Raw genomic sequence first — 27,697 nt, 5'->3', positions numbered from 1 at the left:
TCAAGGAATTTAAATTCTTGAAATCAATTACAAACAATTACAATTAGGGTGAAATAGAGTTTATACTTTTGAAACAATATAACTATGCAGGGATTCTGGCAAGCTTATACTTTATCCAATAAATCTGGATGAGGATCAAATAAAAACATGTGACACAAAACTATAGGAAGGCTAATATTTATCATTAATTATAATTATGAATATTTCAAAGGCCCCAAGGCTGTTTATTTCTACATATAAAGCAAGAAAGAAGGACAACTGAGTTTACTGCCTGGTGTATGTGGTAAATAGTTATGATATCTTACACATAGAAGCTGAAATCCAACAAATATCAACTTTCATCTTCTCAATCACATAGAGAAAAACATCTGCAAATGATCATGCTCTTAAAAAACACTTGGGATATTAAATATAATGCATTCATTCAATAGGATAAATTTCAAAAACAACTTGTACTTTATTTTATATAAAATGCTTTATTGTGCATATAATATTGTCATATGGATGACCATATTTTTCTGATGAGATGTTCCATAATGTTCATTAAATTCTCAAAAAGTACTATGATGCCAAGAAGCTTAGGACATTAGTTTGCATTTTAGAGCGTTAGAGCTTAAAAATACATATAATAACTTGCTCTACTTTTTGTAAAATTTTCTATAGGGTCCTTTTTTTCTATAAGGAAAAATTTATTGAGCATCTATTGTCCACCTAATGTAGGAGTTATATGGACAAATAAAAAGGTATTTAAGAAGCTCACCTACTGGAACCAGAGAAATAAATTACATAGGAGTGATAATATTATTAATCCTTTACTATTTTTAACAGCATGAAAAATAAGCAATAAATGAATTAAGTTCTTTTTTTCATCTAAGTCAACAATGTTGTTGAGGTTAGATGTTCTTCCTTCATTAAAGCCATTAATAGCTGCAATCTGTGTTTGGAATTCATATCTTATGTTTTAGAACAGGACATCAGACCAGATTATGACTAACATTGGCTTATGCTTATAATCAAGACATGGGGTTTTCTGAAGATTCCAGATGATTAAAAGAACTATTGTAGGACTTAACTTTAGAATTCCCTAATTGATTTTACTTGCTGAGAACATTAGATTACATTCACAAGCTAATACACATGCACACAGACACATACTCATGCATATACAATTCTATGTACCTTTCATTATATTAAGTTCTCTAAATAACAAAAATCAAGAACCAGCTTTTCAAAGTACTGGAGATTTTTTAATGGAGCCATACAGATTTTATTTCCTGCAGTTTAAAATAGTTACTTTTATCATATCCATCACATTTTAGAAAAAAAATACTCTGCTCACCATTACTCTTTGCATTATGTGCCTATTACTAAGCTACATTTGAGATTAAAGTTAGAAATAAATGATTATAAGAGAAATAAATGCATAACATAAGCAGGCATGACGTTCTAAGGAAAGAAATCTGCATGCAAGCTTGTGCCCATGAACATGAGAATTCAGTTAGGGATGAAATCCTGAAGCATATTCTCATGACAGGATGAACCTATTAGTGTAGCTAAGTATTCGCAGACCTTATTCATTTCCAAATACTTTACTAATGCCGGAAACAAGACAATTCCTGGCTTGTAAAACAGAGCAAACCACCCTAAAACATCTGGCATACTTACACACTTTTCGCTGTCAAATACATAGCACAAATGTTTATTTGACTCAGAATCTTTGCATATGAAAGTGAATACCCTCTTGTCAGTTTTATCATCAGCACAAAATGATATTCTATGAAGCTGGCAATTGTGTTGGACTTCCTGTGAACACAAATGGAAATAAACAGTTGAAGAGATTCTTGTCCATTTTCTGAAATACCAGCTTGTGTTATACTTGACTTTAAAGGTGAAACAATCATCTGTCAAACTTTGGTTTATAATTACATACACCCAAATTTAAACAAATACGTAATGGAGATGGACCTCCTGACTCAGATTAAACGAAGGCAGTCATCTCAGTAGGACTTAGAAGAAAAGAAGCAAAATACAAGAGAATCAGGGGTGCCAGGACTTTCTGAGCTACAAGGGATATTAAGAGACAATTACTTTGAACCTTGAAATTTTATTTAGGACATTAAGGCCCAGAGAATTAAGATACTTCCAGAAGGTTATATAATTAGCAGGACCCTTTTTAACCAGAACATTTTCATTTTTTCTTACTGATACTCACTAGCATTACATAACTTCATCTGCACACAATTTCATATGAAACATACTACCATTTCGTCCTTAGTTTTCATATCAAATTGTATTTTACGTGTCTTCATCAGGAAGGTGTATACATACAGCATCTAAATTACTGAATCAACTCTCCTAATCAGAAAGATAAACACTGCAACTATACATATATAATATATATAATAAATAATATATCATATGATATGTATATTATATAATAGATAGTATAAAATAAATAATATATATTATGTATTATATAATATGCATATTATATAATATATAAAATAATAAATAATATATAGAAATAAATAATACAATAAATACATTTTTATACTGTCATAGTTATACATATTATATATTTTGTAACTATAGCATCTGTCACTACATCTTTCCAGGTTCAGAGTTTGATGTGTCAGCTTGATGAGATTTGATCTATCACTCTGATTCACATTACTGCTCATTAGACTAAAAATGAGTACATAAGGTATACACATAAATATTAGGAGAATTTGTTTATAGCACTGTATTCTTTCCCTGTGTATAAACCAAATGATCAGTCATCAAGAAGCATGAAAATTAGAATGAGGAAGTATACTATATGATTGTAATGTTTTTGTCATTACTAGATAGCCTGATCCATCCATTTCTTTTTTTTTTTAATGTTTATTTTTGACAGAGAGAGAGAGACAGAGACAGAGCATGAGCAGGGGAGGGGCAGAGGGAGAGGGAGACACAGAATCCGAAGCAGGCTCCAGGCTCCAAGCTGTCAGCACAGAGCCCGACGTGGGGCTCGAACTCATCAACTGTGAGATCAGGACCTGAGCCGAAGTCGGATGCTTAACCAACTGACCCACCTAGGTGCCCCTGATCCATCCATTTCAACAGCAGGAAGGAACAATGCCAGAAAGAGGGGCTCAACTTACTGAGGCCTCTGATGACATCTCTCCTTTCTTGTGATTAGTGCCAAGACAGACAATGACCACATTTTATGAGACTGTCTTTATATACTTTGTCCAAATGACCAGTCTGTATCTCACAGACTTTATTTTTGTTTTAATGTTAACATAGTCAATCAAACAATACCCAGGCACACTAGTTCCCAAATGCTGACATCAGGTCTACACCACTTTATTAATTGTATAATCATGTTAATGATAGGGGCACCTGGGTGGCTTAGTTGGTTAAGCATCCAACTCTTGATTTCGGCTCAGGTCGTGATCTCACAGTTCCTGAGATGGAACCCCATGTCGGGCTCTGTGCTGACAGCCAGGAGCTTGCTTAGGATTCTCTTCTTCTCCCTTTCTCTCTGCACCTCCCCAGCTCATGCTCACTCTCTCTCTCTCTCTCAAAATAATCATTAAAAAAAAATCATGTTAATGATATACAGAAGAAATACCATTACTATATCATATGGACAGATAATTCTTTTTTTTTTTCCATTTGAAGGAGAAATCACAAGTAACATGAAAACACACCATTTACATAAGCCGGTGGTAAAACACAGTCCCTTGTTCACTCACCAACCAGTATGGTCACAGATAGCCTTTGGTAATAACAGTTGAGAATCATCATAATTTTTTTTTAAATTAGCAGTTATCTTCCTACAAAAGAAGACTGAAAAGCTAAAACTTGAAATTTTATTATTTCAGTGAATTTTTTGTTGTGATAGATCTTTATGAATTTTAAATGTAGCACTAATTTTTGAAGGGACAGGACAGACTCAAGAACACAATGTCACAGTGAGAACACAATTAAACTTTAACACTACAGTATTTTATTGGAGTTGGAACAAAAAATAAGTAAATCCCCAATTCACTATACCACCTCTTTCAGTACTGCATAATCCTCATTTGAAGGACAAGTAAGAAAAGCAGGAAGGGGAAAAGATACAGACGGAAAGATATTAGAGCAAATTGAGATTGCTTTTCACTTCTATTTTCATCCATCCAAATGGCATAGAAAAAGAGCCTATTTTCTATGAAGTCCATGTTAGATTAACAATGAATTTTTAAATCCTGCCCCATACATGTATATTTTACTATAAATAAACTTACTTTAGGAACATAATATTTTTTAATTACGACTAAATAAAATAAATATACCAAAATAAAATGAATGACAGATTTTGTTCTGATTCACTTAGGTCTCCTCAAATAGTAGTTCCTAAATACATATCTGCACACAGGCTGTATCAGAGTCACATGAACAGGTGTTTTTAGTTTTTTTTTTCTTATGACAGAGACACTCAGTCTAGTTCTGCAGATTCTGGATCTGAAAATCCTGAGTGGACTCCAGCAATCAGCATTCTCAGGAGTCTCCTAGGGGTACTGATATTCAGCAAAGCTGGTAAATCGTTTTTTGTTTGTTTCTCTTTTTAAAAGATTTAAAAAACGGTACATTCTATAGATGGGTAAAGAGTCAGGTACTCTAACGTTCTTATGTACTATATTGGTGAAGAGTCAGATACTATTATGTTCTTATATAATATATATGAAGAGTCAGGTGTTCTCTATTCAAATGTAATACAATTGAATTGATAAGACATTTCAAAGATTTTAAGACTCCCAAGATTGCCCTTTGATTTGTTAGCAATGAAAAAAGGATGGTTCTTTCCTATGCTTTTAGGGAAAAATTCAATTGGGTCTTTTGAAAATTAGCTATTAATTACAGAAACTGAGACTTTGGGATAGGGAAGAAAAGCTTTGGTGCTATTGATTGGGTAAGGCAAAATATGATGCTCAAAAGTCAATTGGCTAATTGCATTGGTTGAAGCCCACGTCACTGATGTTTTGTAAATGGGATTTAGGTTAGGGGAGGCTTGTGCATCTGACAGTCAAAAGTTTAGAGAACAGAGTGATAAGGTTGACAGGCTGTCAATGGGCAACTCATGGTCCTGGAGGACTTACTATGGGGGACTTTAGAATCACCAACTAATAACACTGAACTATATTTGCATTTCCATAATCCATCTGTCTCTCTTTTTACACCCCAACCCCCACATGTTAGTTAGGTCATCTTGTAGAACTTTTGTCTTTATATTTTGTGTTCTTCTGAGGAGCTGCCATTATTAAACTGTCAATTCTAATTTTTTTTAATGTTTATTTTTTTGAGAGAGAGAGAGAGACAGAGTGCAAGCTGGGGAGGGGCAGAGAGAGAAGGAGACACAGAATCTGAAGCAGGCTGCAGACTTTGGGCTGACAGCACAGAGCCTGGTGCGGGGCTCAAACTCACAAACCATGAGATCATGGCCTGAGCCGAAGTCCAACGCTTAACCGACTGAGCCACACAGGCGTCCCTAAACTGTCAATTCTAAACAATAAAGTTTCCTCTGTACACTGCATTTAATCATATTTGTATTTTTCTAAATATTTAAATTTTATATCAGATGAAAAATCTGAAGCATTCTAAATGTTCAGTAATAGGAGAATGGTTTAGTAGATTATAATTTATATATTCCAGTATTGGTGAAATTTTTATAGCCTAGGATACAGTATGGGCAGACTCAAATAAAAAAGGACAAGAACACATGTTGATGACACATAAAGTGCATTATCAGCCCTTCTTCTCTCATGGTGTGCTTAACAAGGCCTAAACATTCACGTAAGAAATTGAATTAATTATTGATTACATACACATATACTTTAAAACTGTTATGAGATCTACATGGCTTACGAGACATTTTAAACACAAATGACCTGTTCTGACTGATCATTTGCCACTGTATAGCCAGTTAATTTTAAAAAAGGAAATGCAGGACTGGGGCATCTGGGTGGCTCAGTTGGTTAAGCATCCAGCTCTTGATTTTGGCTCAGGTCATGATCTCACAGTTCATGAGATTGAGCCTCGTGTCGGGCTCTGCACTGACAGCACGGAGCCTGCTTGGGATTCTCTTTCTCCCTCTCTCTCTGCCCCTCCCTTGCTCTAAATAAATAAACAAATGGAAATGCAGGACTAAGGCTGCTTTTCTTTTTAATTGCAAATAAGACTACACATCTGGTTTCATTGTCACTCGGTAACTTATTCCTCAGCCCACTATTCTTTCGTAACCACCATTTGCCTCATGAAGTAATCTGAGCCAACCCACCTGTTCAGTAAATTAGGCCTCATTTTCAACTACTCTGTTTCCCAGTAATCTATATATATTCCATTATGGTCTTAAATAGACCTTCGACTATTCTCTCACCACTTCTTTTCTTTTAGCTACCTCAGCAGCGGTTAGTGGGGAAGAGCCATCACCAAAGTAAAGTCTCTATTTCTTTGTTTCTTATTTAATATTGAGTGCGGCTCATGGGAGGAAATTAAACAGGATATTTGTGGGAGGCCCTAAATTCATGGCTTGAGAACTATGAAGGAATGCCATTGTTCTGTAGTTTGGACAATAACTGTGGGTACATCCATGCCACAGTCCAGTTCTCCTCACATATATTAAAAATGTAAAACTTCCATGGAAACTCTGATTCAGCATGCTAAGATAAGGCCTCAGAACTTATTTTTGCAAATGTCAGGTATTTTTTACGCAAGTATTCCATGGACTACAGTTTGAAAAGGAGAGCTACTACAAGCAGACTATGCACCACGCCAGAACCTCAAACTTCAGGTGCGTGAGAATTCCTGCATGACTTCCTAAATTGTATAGATTCCAATTCAGTAGGTCTGGAATGTGCCTGGGAGTCTGTATTTCTAACAAGCGCCCAAGTGAAGCTGATCATGTTGGTCTGCAGACCACACTTTGAAGAGCAAGACATCATCAGACATCGCACATAGATGAAGGGATCAATGGCAAGTTACAGACCCATGAAAAATGGTTTCATAATCTGTTTATAGGCCAGGGTTTCCTTAGGCCTTCAGATCGAATTAATTTTGTCAGTAAGTATGCCACGGTGTCAGAGGAAAGCATTGACAACATATATTTGTAAGATGAATTGAAGTTGAATGTTAATTGGCTTTTCCCAACTTATTTTCATGGTCTTATCAAAATTATTAAACAATAATTCTGAAGCATGGTGAATAACATACTGTATTAGCTTTCTAGGGCTGCCCTAACAAAACATCGCAGACCGCGTGGCCTAATCAACAAAGATTTACTTTCTCACAGTTCTGGAGGCTGGAAGCCCAAGATCAAGGTGTTGGCAGGTCTGGTTTCTGCTGAAGCCTCTCTCAGTATGGGTTTCAGATGGCTGCCTTTTCACTGTGTCCTCACATGGCTTTTCCTCGGTGCTTGCATATCCCTGATGTCTCTTTTTCCTCTTACCAGGACACCAGTCCTAGTGTGATTAAGGCCTCATTAAGACCTCATGTAACCATAATTACCTTAAAAAATTCTATCTCTAGGGGCGCCCTGGGTGGCTCAGTCAGTTAAGCATCCAATTTCGGCTCGGGTCATAATCTCATGGTCCATGGGTTTGAGACCCGCAGGTTCGAACCTGGCATCGGGCTCTGTGCTGACAGCTTGGAACCTGTAGCATGCTTCAGACTCTATGTCTCCGTCTCTCTGTGCTCCTCCCCGCTCATGCTCTGTCCTCTCTGTCTCTCAAAAATAATAAATACACATTTAAAAAAAATTCTATCTCTAGGGGCACCTGGGTGGCTCAGTCCGTTGGGTCTCTGACTTCAGCCCAGGTCATGATGGTCTCTGCTTGTGAGTTCCAGCCCCACATCAGGCTCTGTGCTGACAACTCAGAGCTGGAGCCTGCTTCGGAGTCTATGTGTGTGTGTCTTTCTCACCCTCTCTCTCTGTCTCTCAAAAAAATGAATAAACATTAAAAAAAATTTTTTTTTAATTCTATCTCCAAGTACAGTCACATTGGGGCTTAGGGCTTCAACATAGAAATTTTGGCTAAAAACAATTCAGTCCCTAACAAATCCATATTAATTAATTTGAAGACAGAATAGATTATATTGTATTCACAGGGGAAAGGGCTCTAAATATAAGAACTTTAAGTTTATGTTGTATTATGGACTGAATTCTATTCCCCCAAAATTCATGTGCTGCAGCCTTAGCCTCCCATATCTCACAATGTGCCTGTATTTGAAGAGAAGGTTTGAAAGTGGCGACTACATTAAAGTGAGCCCATTAGGATGGTCCTTTATCCAATCTGAATGGTATCCTAATAGGAAAAGGAAACTGGACACACACAGAGATACCAGGGGTGTGTGTGCACAGGTGACCACGTGAAGAGGCAGGAGGAAAGCAGCGATCTGCAAGCCAAGGAGAGAGGCCTCAGAGGAAACCAACACTGTGAGCTTAGTCTTGGCTTTCCAGGCTCCAGAACTGTGAGAAAATAAGTTTCTGTTGTTTGAGCCACCACATCTGTGGTATTTTATCATGGCAGCCTTAGGAAACTAACACACACTGATTATGTCCATGGGCAATAAGAGGCAGTCCAAAACATTTTAATAAACAACACACAGCTTTTGTTTCCTTTCATACTCAGTGAACCATACTTCACACATCTCTTTCACAGCACACAAAGGAAAAGACACTGAAAACAAGACCAAACACTGTTAAATATGCTTCCATCCCAAACACAGACTGAAGAACAGACCACTTTGGAAGCACTCCCAAAAGTTGTTTTTCCCCCTAAAAATCCTACAGAATTTTAAAGTGTCATTAACTGACGACTAACCAGTTCCAGTTGGTAAGCAATTTTAAATATTTATTGAAATAGGTACATAACTGCCATTAAGGAAAGATTGGAGGGCTTCTGACATTCAGAAAGAAGCCTTACCTTTGTTTTAGGTTCTAGAATTTTTACTCCATATATTGATATTTGCAGCTCAACTTTAGGAATTTTCTGGCCTTCAGACTTCTTGATATGTCTTGCAAACTACAAATGAAAAATTATTCAGAAAACTGTAATTCTGTTTCTATGGAGAATAAACACAAAGTTTGTATTCAGTGTTGGACTTTCATTAAATAAATTATTAGCCATTATAAAGTATTTTATAAACTCCATATAGCTTGAAAATATTTCGTAATCATAATAATCTACCATTACTAAAACTAAAATCAGATTGATACTGAATAACTTTTTAAGAACTTTTTTAATGTACTTCTTTCATTATATTTAAACAGTTATATTCATACGAATTAGTTAAGACAATGAAAACTCTGTGGGAAGATAAGCAAAGACCGATTTATTTTTCCGTGGATCTTGTTTTTTTTTTTAAACTACCTTTAGAGAACCTACAGTTCACCAGAGCTGGATATGCCACCTTTGTCATTTCCAGATACCTCATTTGGTATCCATCCTACCCAAACAAATCAATGAATGAAAAGAGACAGATTACCATATTTAAATTGAAGCTATGAATTGAGGTAATTATCCCAGCTAAAAGACTGAGAACTAGATTCGGACTAGAATTATGAGTATCTTGAAAACCTAAATAGTTTCCTAATGCTTGCATGGTAGTATTTATTGTAACTTCTTGTTGAATTGGTAAGTATATGCAAATGCTAATTAGGTTTTGTTATAAAATTTTAAAAAATCCCAATATTCATGCACTTTATAGGTGGAGTTTCTACCTCTCTCCCATCATTGCCAGATCTAATGATGGAAAAAATTACAGGAGCCCAGTTAAATTTAAGTATTAAATGGTTAATTAAAAAAAAAAAACTTCTATTTTAGAATACACATCTACCCTCCACATATATGTGTGTGTATACACACACACACATGTCATTCATATATGGTAATTAGTGTAAGTATGTCCCATGCATTTTCTTGGACACACACTTACACTGAACAATTGTCTGTTGTTTATCTGAAGTTCAAAGTTCACTGAATGTCTTGATTTTGGCAATGCTGTTGGGAATGCTACTCTCTCACTACTCTCCTTCTTTCCACTCTCCTCCTACCTTTATCTTTCAAAACTGGAAAGAAACATTGAAAAAATAGGATTTTTACTCCTCTTCTAGGGCTTAAAATTTTTTCCCCTACTACTATAACATTTTTTCAGCATATGGATCATCCTAACTTGACTCAAAAGAGATTATATGTAAGGCAGGGTGGGGCTTCAGTCCTCTTTTGTATGTCATATTTATTTGCATTGTGCATTTCTAATTTAGGACAGATGTGAATACACATGGTATAGTTCAGTCCTGGAGCACAGAGTGGTTAAAAGCTCCTTTTCTCTTTTCAAGGCTTTGCACTGCCATCAGAGTATTATAATTAATGCATACGTGAATGTCTTAAAGTGTCTGCCTAATAATATGGGAGGTGGGGGTGGGGGAGTACCATTTGTTTTATTTCATTTTGTGAGGTATAATTTTTTAGCTTGCTATCTGTCCTGTTCTATGAATGGAGGCAGTTCTTTTTTTGTATCCAGAAGTCTTACATTGTGCACATGAATTTGACGAATTTGTGCCAAACCATTTTTTGTATGTCTTTAAGAAACATGTTTTGTTTCAGATCTTTAAAAATTATTCCAGCTCTCTCCCAAAGAAAGTAGATTAATTTTGTTTATTTTCCCTTCATAATCTCCTTCCTGCATTGGTATAATTAAAACAATTTGAGGGTTTTCACATATGAAGGCTTACAAAATAAGTCAGCCGCTTCTATCTCTGTGAAAGCCTCTGAACAAAGCCACTCCCATCTCGGGCTGCAGAAGGATGCTCAGCTGGCCTCCAAGGCGCAGCTCTTTTCCAGAAACAAGACAATGAGCAGTGGCTTTTGTGGCCTTTTCCACATCTAGACACAACCATTCCTGTGACCTCTTTTACTTTTTCCCAAAGTCTATCACAGAGCAACTACTAATATTAAACTTATCTACTGAGTGACTTCTTTTCTGCCAGGAAAAAGAAAGCACAACACATTTCCTGTATTTAAAAAACAAAACAAAACAAAAAGAAAAACCTCCCAGTTCTGTTTTCATGTATATCAAGGTTTATAATGGTCATTAGCTTTAATGGTTGCACAGATGTTGTAAACAATTATGTCTAAGGTTATATTTGCTCCATCGTTTTATATCTTAAACAGAATATAAATAGTCTCATTCCCATCCTTTTTTTTCCTTCTGAAATCTAAGATTACTGTATTATAGCTTACATGCCCCCTCTCACTCGAAGTCTGTTTTGCTGACAGACGTCTTAAATGTGTTCCAAAACATTTCTACTTTACATGTTGAAGACATGCTCATCATTCTTGCTTACATTACATTCTTTTGTCTCCCTATTTACTATGTGAATATTAATGTTTGAAAAGCCTTTTTGCAAATTCCTTTCCAGTTTTGCTTCAGTGGATTCATTTCTTGGTCATCTAATAGTGATCTACCACCAAAATTTGCCTATAATATTCCAATAAAAAATATTTAAAGGGGGTAAACCCTAAGCATCCTGAAAACAAACAAATGAAAACAAAACATAAATAAAAACATCATAAAATGATGGAGGAAAATAAAGCATTTCTTGAAGTTCATAAAGTAGTTGGTTAAGTATATGTCACTAGTAAGTAGAACATTTCTTACAGTGAGCTCTACTGGCTTTCAATATAATCACACTATTTCTATGTATTTCTCAGAGGACTTTAAAAAAATGAATCTAAGTGTCCTGCTAAGGGAATACACATTATTAGGAAAGGAAACCAATGAATTTATTACTGTGTATCAAATATTCGGAGATACTATTTCTCGTTGTAACTCTTGTAAATTAATTTAATTAAGCATGTTCTAATGATTCTATGAGGAATCAGGTATGTATGTATGTATATAATTAAACTAAGCCCTAAACATTTTATTAATTAAATAACTGGTTATGAAGACAAAAATAGTGCTAAGCTACATAGAAAGAGTGACGTTGAATGGAAAAAGACCAAGATTAACAGAACTCAGTAGCAATTCCCAAGTCCTTCTTCCTTGAGGTAGCTTCATGTAATTTTAATTTATCTGTATTGAGGCAAGGTATCTCTCCTGTAAAACTGGGGTTCAGGAATGCTGCTTCCCTGCTTATCTCCCAGGGAAACTAAGAAGTTTTGGATCTATATATCAATTGTCATCCACATGTAAACATCATAAGCAGACTGTTTAAAAAATATATGGAGTCCTCTGACATTTGTACTAGTTGTATTGATAAAAATAAATAAAACACTATTAAAAATAAAATTCATTACAATAACAATACTATTAAATATGTAGAAGTTGAAAGGTTTTTTACATTTTTTACATTTGATGACACTTTGGAAAATTTGGCAATTTCTTAAATCTTAGGCTAAAACATGATTAAGAAATAGAAATAGTTGAACATGTTTAAAAAATAGAAAATATGTTATTTTGGCCAATATGAAATCTGAAAGTAAAAACTTTAACACTTATAGAAATTATTTGATTTATGAAAAATGTTTAAAGTATAAATACAAATTCTCTACAAAATGATAGAAAAGTAGTATGTAATAAAATAAAAATTTTTAAATTTTTCTCAAAAAATAAGTAGGCATAATTAAACATAAAAGCATGATAAAATACATTATTGAAAATATTCTAAGTATTCCATTTTATATTAATGCTAAATCTTAAGTTCCTGTCAGAAACCCGTACATAAAATATTGCAGTTTTGAAAACTGAGTGAATATAAATAAAATATTAACTTATGTGGCAAATAAAACAAAATAATTAACTATAATAGATAAAAAGGCAGCCAGAAATACACCTATTTAAGAAAAAGAAGCAGGAAATTAAAATGGGGAATGTGTACACAAAATATAGTTTATGAACAAATTTTTTGCTGTTGTTTTTGGTAGAACCATAGCACCACCTTCTGGCCATTTCTACATGACAACAGAATTAAAGAGGAGCCAGGGTTAGCCAGGGTCTATATTTCTAAAATAAATGTAAATACTCTTGAAGGCTTTGAATTGTAGCCTCTGACCTCTGACACCAAGAAATATATATATATATATATATATATATATATATATATATACACACACACACACACATATATATATAATAAAATTAAATAAAGAGCATTGTTTTATTCATTTTAATTTATTTAAAAATCATTACCCTTAAACACACTTTCCTGATGTACGAAATTTTTGCAATCAGCAGTGTAAAAACTGCTCATTAAATATTTATTTTGGAAGACACTTGAAAGGCAAAAATTATCATGTGAACATGCATTTTTAAACTATACTGCATACTTACTGTAAATCACATTCCTTTATTAACAGAGTACATTTCCAAATTTGAAATGACACAGAACTGCAAATAAATTCTCACAAAAATGTAGAAAAACTAGCCACTGTTTAAAAGCACTTCATTTCAAATGCCTCTACATTTTATCTAGTCATGATGTAGTTGAATCTTTTTGGTTTGGGACCTGTGCTGACTGAATAAAGAACGTCCTAGATACAAAGACACATTAAGTATAAATTCTATTATTCTTCTATAAAAAAATTCTGACTGTATTGAAGCTGGATTCATGACAAGTTTGCAATATTTTGAACATTTAAATAGAATCTTATCCTAAATGTTGTTCATAAACTGTGCAACCTTGTTAATCCTGTATTAGTGCTTAAAAGTACTGGCTAAACAGGGCAAGCTGAATTATTACCTAATGAGTGGTGGAAAGAAATGCTTGCCTAGTCCACTTTTTTACCAAATGGGACACATATCATCTTGGAACCTTTTAGCATATTTACTTGAAAGCATTAGTAAATTATTTACATATACAATGGGTAGATGAAAGTATTATCCATTTTGCTTTCTTCCCCCGTAATACATGCCATTCCACTTTAACTTTTCCTCAATTTGAACACTCAGTAGATTCCAACTGAGAGGACATGTTCAATGAAAAATGACACTTTACATCTATGACTTTGCCAGGCACAATCAAAGGCCTAGCTCTCTTGTCAAATAACTGGATGATCTCTAAACTAATAAAGTTAGGAAGGGTTGTTTCCCCAAAAAAATTGTGAGAGTAACTACAGAGAATAACAATACATTTTGTTAAAAAAAAGTAGTGGTATGCTAGATTTTCTTAATGAGATAAAGATGAGAATTCTGTTCAAGGGGTTTTTCCCATCTTATTATCTCCATGAGAACACGGGGATAATTCTTTTGGGATGGGGTATACTTAGAAAAACATGCTAAGATATGAGGCATCTTAATAGAAAATTTTCTCAGGAAATGTGATGGTGAGTATGGAGTTGCTTATTAAATATCTCCTCTGCTCTCTTGGTCTCACCAGTTCCCCATGTAATCAACTCCCAACTCTACACTTCCAGCTGGTGGATGTCATATCCTACCTATGAGACCCAGTTGTTATGCCATTACTAGTTTTCAAGTCAGGGCATGAGTCTACATTTTCCAAGCGAGATAAAGGCAAGCTACCAAAGGTCAACACATAGGGAATACTGCCACTTTGTTGTTGTTGAGTATGAGAAATTATGGAAAAATAGGAAGAATGTGCCACATTCAGAAAATATATTGTGTATTCACATTTATTGTTAAATATGTTTCCCTGATCTGGTGACATTTATTCAATAGCCCTTTTTTTTTCTTTTTTCTTTCTTTTTTTTTTTTTTTTTACAATAGCCCATTTTTAAAAAGACAAAGCTATACCTGCCACAGAGCTATTCACGCTTTGAATATCCATCAGTCTACTGGTGACTTAAGACAGGATCAATACACTAGACACATATGTGGAGGGCTTGCCCTACCTTTAGTTTCCTCACAGCATCTCTTACAACTTCTGTTCCTTTAGGCTGCTCCACTTCTGTGCTGCCAAGAAACTGAAAAGGGCCATCTGTTAAATACAAGCTTTATGACATCGTACATCATCAAATCATTTTGAACTATAACATGGCATAACAGTATACACGTGGTATGGCAGAAATGGAAACCCAAATCTTAACTACACAGAGGAGTTATTAATTTATTTTATATTAAAATGTAAATATATTTACTTAACCATATCCAGTTCCTATTAATCAAAGATTTTTTAAAAACATATTCTCCTAAATATTTTATTTGAAGATATTTACTGGAAAGAAAACTAAAGCTACTTTATTTTAGAAGGAAAAGAATAAAGTTGGCTTCAATATTTACAACTTAAAACACATTAATAATAAAAATTATTGACTTCTCTGTAAATCCAAAGCATATAAATGCTTTTTATTTGTTACGTGACTTTTTAATGTTTATTTATTTCTGAGAGAGAGAGAGAACGCACATGTGTGCAAGTGGGGAGGGACAGAGAGCGAGGGAGACAGAGGGACAAATCAGGCTCTGAACTTATAGCAAAGAGCCCAATATGAGGTTTGAACCCATGAACCCTGAGATCATGACCAGAGCCAAAGCTCAACAGACTGAGCCACCCAAGTGCCCCTGTTACTTGATTTAAATGTCAATGGTATATTTTAAGATATTAATAGGATTTCATACAGTTCATAATTTTACATTAACATTTTCTTTGTTTTTCAATTATGACACTCATATATCATGAAAAAAAATACAAACTTTTTAACCTATTACTTCATCCATCAGAGCTACAAGCTAAACTCCGTTAAAAAAATAAAATTTGTATTATGAACAAATTTTACTGAATTTTAAAATATCCCTGAAGGTTTTTAGTGAATACCTGACCTATTCCCCCACAAAAAGAAAACGTTTCATAATAATTACCACACTGTAATAAAATCTCTATGCTGGAGAGATATAAAACCCCTAAACAGAAGTCCAATCTCATGAAATATGTAAGACTAATTAGAATTGAAATATGGGTATTTTATTCTATAAAATATTTCTATGTAAATAGCAAATAATCATTCAATTCATTAAGTGTATATAATTTCTCAGACTTTTTGTCACATAGTACCAATTAAAACACTAGAGTGAATTATGAATTCATCACTTATATAAATCGATGTGTATGTGTGTGTGTGTACACACTTTATATCAAATGAGTAAGTAGAATCTTTTTATATGTTAAATCAAAGAATGCAAAGGAGCAATATAATAATGTCAGAGTATCTTTTTATTCCTTCCTTCATTCTTACAAAAGTAACAATAACAACTAAAAAACAAAAAATCAGAGTTTTGTTTTTCAAAATGGGCTCTCCGTATTACCGGCATAAGAATTACCCAGGGAGCAAGTTAAAATAGAATAACATAGATCCTTGGTCTAATAAATCAGCATCTTTAAGGCATTAGGAAGAAACATTAGTGGGAAAGAAGTTTCAATTCTCAGAATCTATAAGGTATAACAGTTCCTTTTCCTACATGCTCTAACTGTATCAAATAACTGCTACCATGGCCTAGATACAGTAGCATCAGGCACTTGGCTTGCCCAGCTGTGACCTCAAGTTGGTCCACCAGTCTTTCAAAAAAGACCAAAATAAATGAAGAAATTCTCAGCTTAAAAGGAATTGAAAGCTACTTCCAAGATTCGAGACACAGGCAAATCTATTCTTGACACCAGTGGACCTGTCACATTTCTTCTGTTCCAGATCAGTGTATTCAACCTTGGCTGCGTGATAAAATCACATGGGAGCTTTAAACTTAGACCAGAGCCTAAAGAGTCTGATTTAATTGATCTGGGGCAGAGCCAGGGCATCTGTGCATTTTAAAGCTCCCCAGGTGTTTTTAATGCGTCACCAGGTTTGAAAAGCACTGTTTTAGATCCTCCAGAAGGGATAAAGGGTTCAAGTGACAGGAGGAGAGTTAACACAATAGGAGCTATTTAGTTCTGAGTTAATCCACCACCGGGGGTAAATTCCTGTCCTCATTCTCTCTGAATTTATCAAATCACTGAGAAATTCTCCATTAGTGAGTGGTGGAGAGTTAGCAAAAACAGTAAGGAAAGGTAGACTCTTTCTTGGTGATTCTTGAACTAGAAGGAAATGTCTGATGTGTCAATAACAGACTGTAAGAGTTACTGGAAATATTTATGGAAGAATATTCATTCCTCAGCAGAAATGCCATGACTCATAAGTATTATATGTAAATAGGCCCACATGGGAAAATTATGGAAGAACTCCAAGTACATTCTAAATGAATTAACCTCTTGCAGGGCTCCAGGAACCTTTTCATATTTTGTTTCCCCACCCCCCCCTACCCCACACTGGCTTTAATTAAATCATCTGAGGAATGGAACACAGAGAGAAGCCTTGAATGATGGTAGAAACTGTGCAGACATCAAATATGGAGCTAATCACTTAATTTTTCTATGTAATGTTAGATAACCTAAATGGAAATAATTATAAAAATGAAAAATAGATCATGCCTTATTATATTTCCTGTATTTTTTAAGTTATAAAAGTCATGATACTCAGGTTAATTAAAGCATATTTATATGCATTCCATATGTCTATATAAAATATTTATAAAAATAACTCCTAAATATGATGCAGCATGCCAGAATAATAAACTCTAGGTTGGGATCTGAAGATGTTAGAAAAGTCACTTAATCTCTGATTAATTTGACTTGAAAAACCAGGATAGTGATTGTTCTTCTCTCCTTATAAAAGTTTTTAAAGATCAGTTGCGATGAGATTCAAAAACAAAAAACAAAACAAACAAAAAAACACACAATTCTGTAAACTGCAAAGTGTTTTATAATTATGGGGGATTTCCGTTTCTTTATTTATGACTGTATGGAGAAGACACTAAAATTTAGTGGATACTGTTGCTACCTGCTCAGCTCTCCTTTGATGGATTCATTTTATCAGTGCTGGGACCCATCCTCCAGCTTCCCCACACTTTGCTGGTAAAGGTTCACGGTCCAGATCTTCAGAGGATTCCCTTTGGGCAAGGAAGCCACTTTGCCAATGCTGAGTTAGAAATGCCTGGGAGTTTTTTGCTTCCCCTCCAATATCACCACATTGCTTAACCAATGACTGTTGTGGAAATACAAAGACCCAGCTCATTTGCTTGGAGGTCGGGTAAACCCTAAAAGTTAATATTATCATGTGGAGCTTCCCTCAGAATCAGACTGAGGCCGGGGCTTCCCTTGATGATGTACTCATCCTTGACTTCTTCCCTTTGTCTGTCCTGCTTCCCCACACTCTTACTGGTTGCTCCTGGGAGCACTCTCTTACTAAATCACTTGCACATAAGTCTTTGTCTCAGGATCTAATTCTTGGAGAAAATGACCTAAGACACTATTCAACACTTAAATGCTTACAGTTAGGAACACACAATCTAGTGCACAAACTCACAAATAACAAATGCTCTTGTTACACGCGCTATCAAAAAGCTTGTATGTGGATTAGAGGTAGGTTTGGTTTTCATCTTTTTCCACTCTGCCTGGTGCCTGAAGGGTAAAAGAAATCTCACTGAAAGAACAAGTCTAAGCCAAAGTCTACATGTGGAATTTAAAGTCTGCTGGACCCCTTTCCCATCCTGTCTCCCAGGGCATTCACTTATAAACTTCAAGTAGGAGGATTCTTCCCCTAGGGAGTGTGGCCCAAGGGAGGGAGGGAGACAATCTTTGCTGACTATGGGGGTTTCCACAGATGGGCTACCTGGCCAACCACCAATTGACAAGCCCTGCCCATATACACAGAACTGCCAGTCAGCCTTTGAGTGCCTGAGCCTTCAAACCCAAAGCACACCAAGTATGTGCATATATTTGAGGAAAACCACTCACATGAAAACCGGGAGAAAAATAAAGACACAGGAACAAAAAAAGCATAGAAAAGATTCGGAGAGAAAGCAGAGACAAAAAAGAGAGGACTAAAAACCTGAAACCCATATAAATATGTTGCATCCAAGATAAAAACAGGATAGTATATAAAGCAACACTGAGAGAACAAAAAAGAGCTCATGGAAATTAAAAACGTGATGCAGGCAATTTAATTGTTGGGTGCTTGCTATTTATCAAGTACTATTTTGGGAACTGGGGATACAGTAGACAGCAAAGCAGATTTCCCACCCTTACAAATCCCAAACTCTAGTGGAGAGAGCCAAACATAAAGAATATAATATGCACAGAAGAGTTGAAAGTGGTATACCATGGAATACCACTCAGCAATAAAAATGTATGAATTACTGATACACACAACAACTTGGATAGACCTCAAGGGAATTATGCTGAATGAAACAGTCAATCTCAAAATGTTTTCCAGTTAGATATTTACCTAAGTGAAAAACACAGATTTTTTTTTAGCATTCTGAGTAAAAATAACTGCTTTTCTGTTTTAGCAACTTTATGTTTTAGCTCCTCCATGTGGTAAAAAAAAAAAATGATGAGAGTATAAGTATCAGACTGATTTTGCTTTATACATATAGATTCAAAGTATCATTCTTCAGTGTGGCAAAGAGCAAGACAGAGATTGGATGCAAGTCTGTGCCAAGTGGTAATGGTTGGAGGCATTTTTTCTTTAAGTATTTAAATTGTTATTTATTTTTCTTCATAGTCACAAATAGACAACATTAATCTCAGTACATTATTATTATTATTTTTTTAGGAAAGATCAGGCATTAGACCTTACATAAGTGCCTGTCTTCCACAATTGTGTGCTTGTGCTTTGAAGCTCTACAACAAAATATTTCCATTTAATTATGAATAAACATTGATATTTTAATACTAATGCATGTTCAATACAGGGAATTTAGAAACCACAGAAAAATATATCAATGCAATAAGCATCAACTTTTATCTCATAACCAAGAGGTAATATTATTGAAAATATGGTATGTTATCTTTCAAATTCACGTTACAATGACAGTAGTAAGCAGATTAGACAAACATGAAAACAAAAAAGGGGCACCTGGGTGGCTCAGTCGGTTAAACGTCCGACTTTGGTTCAGGTCATGATCTCATGGTTTGTGAGTTCGAGCCCTGCATCGGGCTCTGTGCTGACAGCTTGGAGCCTGGAGCCTGCTTCGGATTCTGTGTCTCCTGTCTCTCTCTCTGCCCCTCCTCTGCTTGCTTTCTCGCTCTCTCTCTCCCTCTCTCTCTCTTTCTCTCTCTCTCAAAAAATAAACATTTAAAAAATTAAAAAAAAAGAAAACAAAAAAAAACCCTTTTAAATTACTATATATGACTGGCTTATTTATTTATTGGGCATTATTGTGTACGTGTGCATTTAAATTTTGACTACGAGCTGAGTTATTAAAAGAGTTGAGATTAAAACATTAAATATTACTAAGTAATATGGACAGATAAGAAAGACATAAAACACAAAAGGGGCATTTAGAATATATCAGACTGTAGAGAAGTCAGATGATCTAAAAATGTTTTATGTATTCTTAGTCTATATATTGAAAGGTAGGGCTACATGGCATGTATCTTCCACAAACTATAAAATATCTTTAAAAACGTTTCTATAAATACTTTGACAAATACAAAGCACATTTTTGAAAATATAAAGCTAATTGTTCTTTCCCATATAACATCTCTCTGTTCAATGCATTTGGATACTTAGATATACTCACAAAAAGTATTTTAAAAACAAAATTAAAAACAACTTTGTTGAAATTAAAAACAAAAATGTCATCGAACTATTATATACAAAATATTTATAGACTTCTTCCATTAAAATGCTATTAAGATATTTCATATTTGGCTTAATTTCCAAAAGTCTCACAACTATTTTTTAATTAATTAAAATGATATAGACCTCTCTTTTAAACTAATCTCAAGTGATGTCTGTATTCATTTCTTCCAGCTCATTCATTGTATTCCATTATACCTACAATAAGCATTTTGCAAAAAACGTGTGAAAGTTTGAGGACTGCATCTTCATTTTCAAATATTATTTGTAGTTGGTTTTTTTCATGTGAAAACTTCAGTTTTATGACTTGCTTTTTTACCAGTAGAGAGCAGTGTTGCACACGACAGACTCATTTATAATATGTTTTACTTGCTTCCCCAAATGTTTTTAAGATCACTCTATGAATAATGCAGGTTTTTTTTAAATGTCAGATAAGTAACAATTGAAATAATTAACTAAAGAGTTATAAATCTAATTGCTATGAAATTTGACACTCTTTAACATATGAAAGAGCTAATTTATAACAAAAATATATGAAATACATGTTTTATATCAAATTCAAAATATGCCCATTTTATATAGATAATATGTTCTCTATATAACTATTTTAAAATATTAAGGGAAAATAATGTCTACTTCTTACATCATGAAATATTTGTCTAACATTAAGGTTAATAAATAATTGGTGGATAATGACCAATGGATATTCTAAACGTAGAAAAAATAAATGGGCATGTCTCTATCTTTATAACCAAGGTTGCAGAGTTTCAAAGGGATAGGGTTAATTTTCTTGGCCTTAACGTGACTGGATATGTGTAAAAGAAATACCAAAAGCCAAACAAACAAACAAACAAAAAACAGTATTTAAACCTTCTAGCTACTCAACCGCACCCAGGAGATAAGCCATAGGAGTAAGCCAATTTAATTTTATAATCGTTATTTGGCTGACTTGCCATGTCACAGTGCCAAGTAATGCAAGAAAAAAAAAATTTAAAGCACATCCTAACAGTCAATTGCTAACAAAAGGTCAGAATCAATCAGATTTAAACCTATTACTTAATCACCAAAACCATAATCCTGAAAAAAAATTAAAATAGATCCACCAAAAAGAAAGGTTATCCTTTAAACTAAATACTCTGAAGGTTGTCTTTTAAAGGAGAGCCAGGAAATTTACACACACACACACACACACACACACACACACATCTGATTTGATCTTGGGTTTCTCATTTTATTGTAGCAACTTTCTATTAAATTACATCTGTTCTTCTTTTATGTGGTATAGAGGGTATTGTTTTCATAGGCTCTTGCTTTTAAAATAAGAGTTCTAAGTTGAAGACAAAACAAACCTACTGGGTACAACAAGAAAGTGTGCTCATCGTCAGTGTCCGAGGGTTTCCCAAATTGAACTTGGAATCGCATGGGCACAAGGAGCAGCATTGAATTTTTGTCCTGTCCCAGAGGCTCCTCCCCTGTCAAACTTCCTTCATATCTAAGAAATGAGACAGGGAAAGTGAAGGACAGGGCATTCACTTGTATTTTGTTATAAACGGAAGTATTACAGGTGCACCTGGGTGGCATAGTGGGTTAAGCGTCTGACTTTGGATCAAGTCATGATCTCAGGGCTTGAGGGTTCAAGTCCTGCGTTGGGCTCTGTGCTGACAGCTCAGAAGCCTGGAACCTGCTTCAGATTCTGTGTCTGCGTCTCTCTGCCCCTCCCCCACTCGCGCGCCCGCGTGTGTGTGTGTGTGCGCGCGCACGCGCGCTTTCTCTCTCTCTCAAAAATAAACATTAAAAAATTATAAACCAACAAGCAAAAAGCAAGTATTACAAAAATAAACCAATTTATACAGAGAACCAAAAGCATGGGCTTTGGAGCCAGACAGACTTCACAATCTATTTTCTTATTAAGATCCACTCTAATGTGGACTGGACTGTGTGTGGTTGTGGACTGTTGAGATATTATCATTCCACTCCCATTATTTTATAGATGTGAAACTGAGGACCAGGAAATTGAAGGGCAGGGCAGGAAGGTCTCAAGGTCAGGAAGCTTGTTAGGTAGCAGAGATGGGGCTAGGATTCCAGCCATTCTAATTTTCAGACACATACTCTCTACTTTTGCTACCTTAAATAAGACAGAAATAGAATGAAAGATAATATAGTACACTGGGTATATATTACTCGTTTATGCCACATCCATTTGGCTAATTAAAATTTATGTTATATGTTCTTTCTACTGTGAAGTATGCTTCAAATCTAAAGGAGTCAAAAGAATATTTGACGTAACCTGAATTTCCAATATCATTTATTTCCTGAGACGCTCAGAGCCTCAGTTTGGTCATTCATAAAATCGGGATAAACTCAGTGTTTGTGTGAGAATTAAATGAGGTAATGCAACCAGTGACTGGCACAGAGTGAATATTCACTGAATTTATGCTTAGAAATGAAAATAAAATAGCAAAATGGCCACAACAAGCAAATATAAAGAGTCAACCCACTCACAATGGGCTATGAAGCAAGAAAAAAAAAAACCTGTTTTAAATCACTCGTATTTGCGGTTTGGTTCTTGAAGCTGTTACATACAATTCTTAGCAGAGCATAAACAGGTGTATCTTTTTTCTAAAAAAAATTCGGGGTTATTTCCAAACATTTGTTCTTCTTCATTCTTACTGTAATTTAATTTAATTGTAATTTTCATTGCAATTTAATCAATTATATAAAACTTGAGACAAGTGTGATTTTTAAAGTATCTATACATGATATGCCTGTTTGTGGATGCTTTATTGGTAAGTGTTTACACTGTTTTCAGGAAGGCGAAGTATTTTTCTTGCTAAATATATTCCTAGTTGCTTTATAGTTTTGGGTAAAAAAGGTTTTTAAAATTGAATTTTTTAACAAGTTATTGTTACTATAGGAAATACCCTGCATCCAGTCAGTTTACCAAATTATCTTCTTAAGCACAGTTTTATTTACTTATTTTTTTAATTTGAGTGTACTGGAATATAATTACCAATAAAGAGAAATACATTTCCTTTTCTTTCTCAATATTGTTACCAATTATGTCTTTTCCCTTGCTTATAAAAAATATAGAGTAACGGTGGTAGTAAGTATTCATTTCTTATTCTTAATCTTCATGGAACTTACTTAAGCTTTTGGCAATATATTACACTCCTTATTATTCTACTTCAGGTTTAAACTTTGACCAAGTAATTGCCTCAGGTCTGCTTGTGTCCCTGAACTCTTTCCAGAAAGAATATATTTATCTGGAAAAGCCCCTAGTACTTCAAGAATCCTCATGTCTTTCCTGAGCTAAATTTATCTCTTTCTCTCCCTTTTGGGGGGGGAAAAAGCTTTAAAAGCTGTAGTACCCCTCCTATCTTGGGGAATAGTGTTCCCAATCCTTGCCCTCTAAACAACTGTATTGTTATTATTATCATTATCATTTCTATATCCTAAACCATTTCAAAAATATTTGTTGTGCATCATCTATATGTCAGGTACTGTTCTAGAGCAGGAGCACAGCAGTGACCACTACCCCTGACCTAGTAAAGGCTATGCCCTTATTTGCAATGATCAGAGAGGGTGCCTGGGTTTTCCCAAAGGTCCTTTCATTCCACTCTCCCTAGAGCACCATTATTTGAGTGCAATCAAAATAGACCGCAACAAGAAATCTTCCAAATATACGGTAACTATTCCAGTGGAGTTTTCTGGCTGTGAGTTACCAGTTTGCTTTAAAATGTTAAGCCATTTTGGAGAAGACCTCATCCCAAGCTGTGCGCAGAACTTCTCCTTCACACTTGAATATCACAGAAAATGACTTATCACATTAGGAGATCTTACTACTCAAATTGCTGTCCTCATTTCTTTAGAAAGGGAAGAAAATCTACTTTTCCGATCTTGATAGGTTGTGCATAGTTCTTCTGCATGAAAAATGAGTGTGTGCTAACGGCACTCCTGAAATGCAGATGTATTTATTTCTTTTAGCAGACTTTCTGTCAATGATTAATATGGCCTGGTTAATTTTGCGAGGCCCTTCTGTGTGCGGAACTTTCATTAGTGTGCTATACTTGTCTAAGCAAAGACTGGATCCTGCGCCCTGGGTTTTTATCTCCTAGATGTAAAGAGTCAAACACATGCAAGGAAAGACCAAACAAAACAAACAAACAAAAGAGAAAAAACAAACCAAACAACAAACAAAACTCTGAGATCTGGAACAGATTGAAACAAGCTTAATGTCAGTGATTATGAATGTACTGTTCTCTTCATTTTCATCAGGTCCCCCCAGAAGCACTAGTGAGAGCAAACCTTCTTCTATTAAACAGTGGCTTATGGAAGATCTGCTATATGCCCAGTACCTGGATACAGTGATGAACAGAAAACTCAAAGATCTCTGTGGAGGTGGTTTGGTGGAATCATGCTAAGGGGTTTGAGTCGGGAACATAAGGTTTGAATTCTGACCCTACCACTTGATAGGTCTATGAATCTTAACATTGCGGGACAGCAGCTTCTTCTCTTGTAAAATGTAGATAAATATCCCTATACTTATAATTGGGTTGTGTGCAAAACCTGCATGCTTCAAGTGCCTGACACATAGTGGACATTCAAGAAATATTTGCTTGCATTTGATAACTGCTACTAAGTGATGCACAGGTGTTTATTTGGTTCTAGACCCTAGAATAATGCTAGGAAAACAGGATTTGTGACTCTGATTCTTTTCAACAGGCTCAGGGTTGTTTTCTGGGTTTTGTTTTTTGTTTTTTGTTTTTTTATACTTTTATTGATTCAACATAAGTCTATGAACAGGGCTTAGACAAATCTTCTGGGAACTGGTGACTGACTAATTAAGTGAAAGAGGAGGAAACACAGACGCAGGAAGCACCCAACAAGGGCAGGGTCCTGGCAATTCCTACAGTGGAGCAAAGGAGGAAGCGGGTCACTGCTTTTCCGTGATCAGTGGAGTCCACCTACATTAAGGAGTCTGCCTTGCAATCAGATGCTGATATGAGGACATAATGCTGTTTCGCGTCACTTGCTAACAGCCTAATTCTTTCCTTACCGATTATAAAAATCAACAGCTATTCTGTTTCCACTACCACAACTCATTCTTCACGCTCTTGGTACCGTTAGGCCAATCCTGTGTACTTCCAACTTCAATTTGATAATTTTGTTTACTTTTTTTAAGTCCATGGCTTTTTTTCTTTTTAAAAACAACTTTATTTAGATTTTTTTCTTGATACTTGAAACCAATTATCACTAACTAGCACCACTTAGTCTTCACTGTAATGCTTAATTGGCTTTGTTTCAATTCTGCTATATGCGGATTTTATTTGATTTTCTTTGGCCTTTTTAAAAAAAATCAATCATCCCATATTCTTGAGCAGCTTTTGAGAGCATTTTTCAGCTGCCCTTTGAAAGTTCTAATCCTGGTATTAACACAGACCTTTATGTCCTTATTGGACTACTTCTAAAAATTTAATGACCTCATTAGTGATTATAATTCCAGATTATATATAAAAAAAAACCTTCCATTTATACATACAGAATCATATTGCAATATATTACTTGTATCAAAAAGAATTATACATTCCTATTTCCCATGATACATTTGAGTAATACATCAAATACTTAAACTTGCTATTTTTAGACTGCTGAACTGGTATTTCAGATGAACCTCAACTTCATATGCACTTTATTATTAATGTGACTAGAGTTTAAAGTAACCTACTTATTTTTAACAGATTCTTAAACACTTTGTGACATGCCAATTCAATCCTCGCCCATCAGGCTTAATATAAAATACATACACTGACTCGGTCCTATGATTAAGTTGTTTCCATTTAAATGTGATACATGCTATTAAAATGCACAAATAAGTTAAGTATGGGCAAGGACATGAAACTGTTAGAATCAGGGTACTCATCTGTCTCTCATTTCAGGGCTAATTAAGTATAAATTTCAATATTATATATGTCTACAGAAATATGGATGCTGCTACAAGTAGGAATTAGGACACAATGGCATTCTCTCTTTGCTCCATAATTTACAGTCTGTTACCAAATATTCAAGTTGAAACAAGTGTATAAACCCAGGGAGCTTCACTCTGTAAAACCATAATAAACATCATAATGGAATTTTACTAAAGATTCTGAGAATTACTGCCATTTTAACATGGTTAATTCTTTATCTGAAGGTAGACAACAGTTCATACAGCACAGAGCTTGGGAGGGCCGTTATTAAGTCCTTGATGACATCTCATCGGAGCTAGAGGAACTTCAGTCACTAGAATCCCATCTGTCAAGCTTTGCCTATAGAAATCCTGTGAGCGGCCCGCAGGAAGGAATGCAAAGTGGATGGATGATAGGGAAAATGCCAGGAGAAGGGCAAGTAACTCACTCTTATTCTCTCAGTCTTGTGAGCCTCTCTGCAGACAGTACTTTTGGCTTGCTGCTATCAAAACACTTCCTGGAAGAGGGAAGAAGCTCAGGTGGTGGATGATTCTTCTCCACTTGGAGTGAACGTTCAGTCTGTTTTTAGGATAGCGAACTTCCCAACTTACCATATACATCATTTATAAAATACAAATCCTCATGTAAATACGTACCGAAGTCGAGAAGCTTTATTCCTCAAAAATTGACTGTTTACTGAACGACAAGATCAAACTTTATTCTGCAGAGTGACAAAGTGCTTAAGAAGAATCTATAGACTCATGGAGATTAAGATTTTATCTTAGCTCTACTGTTACTAAGTTGCTTTGGTCAATGTATTTTTACATCCCCAAGTCTGTTAGTCTTTATAAAAAAAGTGGTGGTGATATTTCTATATAAAGTCATTCAGAGAACTGCTTAAGATAATGAGACAATACCATTTAATACAGTACTTCTTATTTAATAATTTAGTATTCGATAGATTTGTCTCAATCAAGTAAGAGAACTAAAACTCTTTTATAATTAAAGCCAAAGAATCTCCTTGAAATTAAATTTTTCCATATGATCCAAGTATATTATAAAAAATACCAATGATCAATTAGTTTCTGGCTTTTTCTT

General features: G+C 34.9%; 1 protein-coding gene across 16 annotated transcripts in view; it reads right to left on the bottom strand.

Annotated features, from left to right (window-relative positions):
* GULP1 (GULP PTB domain containing engulfment adaptor 1) overlaps positions 1–27,697 on the bottom strand; it is a 266,197-nt gene that overhangs the window by 40,910 nt on the left and 197,590 nt on the right. For all 16 annotated transcript variants that reach the window (XM_043577270.1, XM_043577257.1, XM_043577268.1 and 13 more), the window contains 3 exons: positions 14,877–14,948; positions 8,949–9,047; positions 1,666–1,803 (listed from right to left, as the gene is read on the bottom strand). In XM_043577270.1, the coding sequence (XP_043433205.1) occupies positions 1,666–1,803; positions 8,949–9,047; positions 14,877–14,948 (309 nt within the window). The remainder of the gene's footprint in view (positions 1–1,665; positions 1,804–8,948; positions 9,048–14,876; positions 14,949–27,697) is intronic.

The sequence above is a fragment of the Prionailurus bengalensis genome, chromosome C1 (genome assembly GCF_016509475.1).
Source record: "Prionailurus bengalensis isolate Pbe53 chromosome C1, Fcat_Pben_1.1_paternal_pri, whole genome shotgun sequence".
Classification (NCBI taxonomy): Eukaryota; Metazoa; Chordata; class Mammalia; order Carnivora; family Felidae; genus Prionailurus; species Prionailurus bengalensis.
The sequence above is the reverse complement of the archived record's forward strand: the minus strand, read 5'-3'. Positions and strand labels throughout refer to the sequence as shown.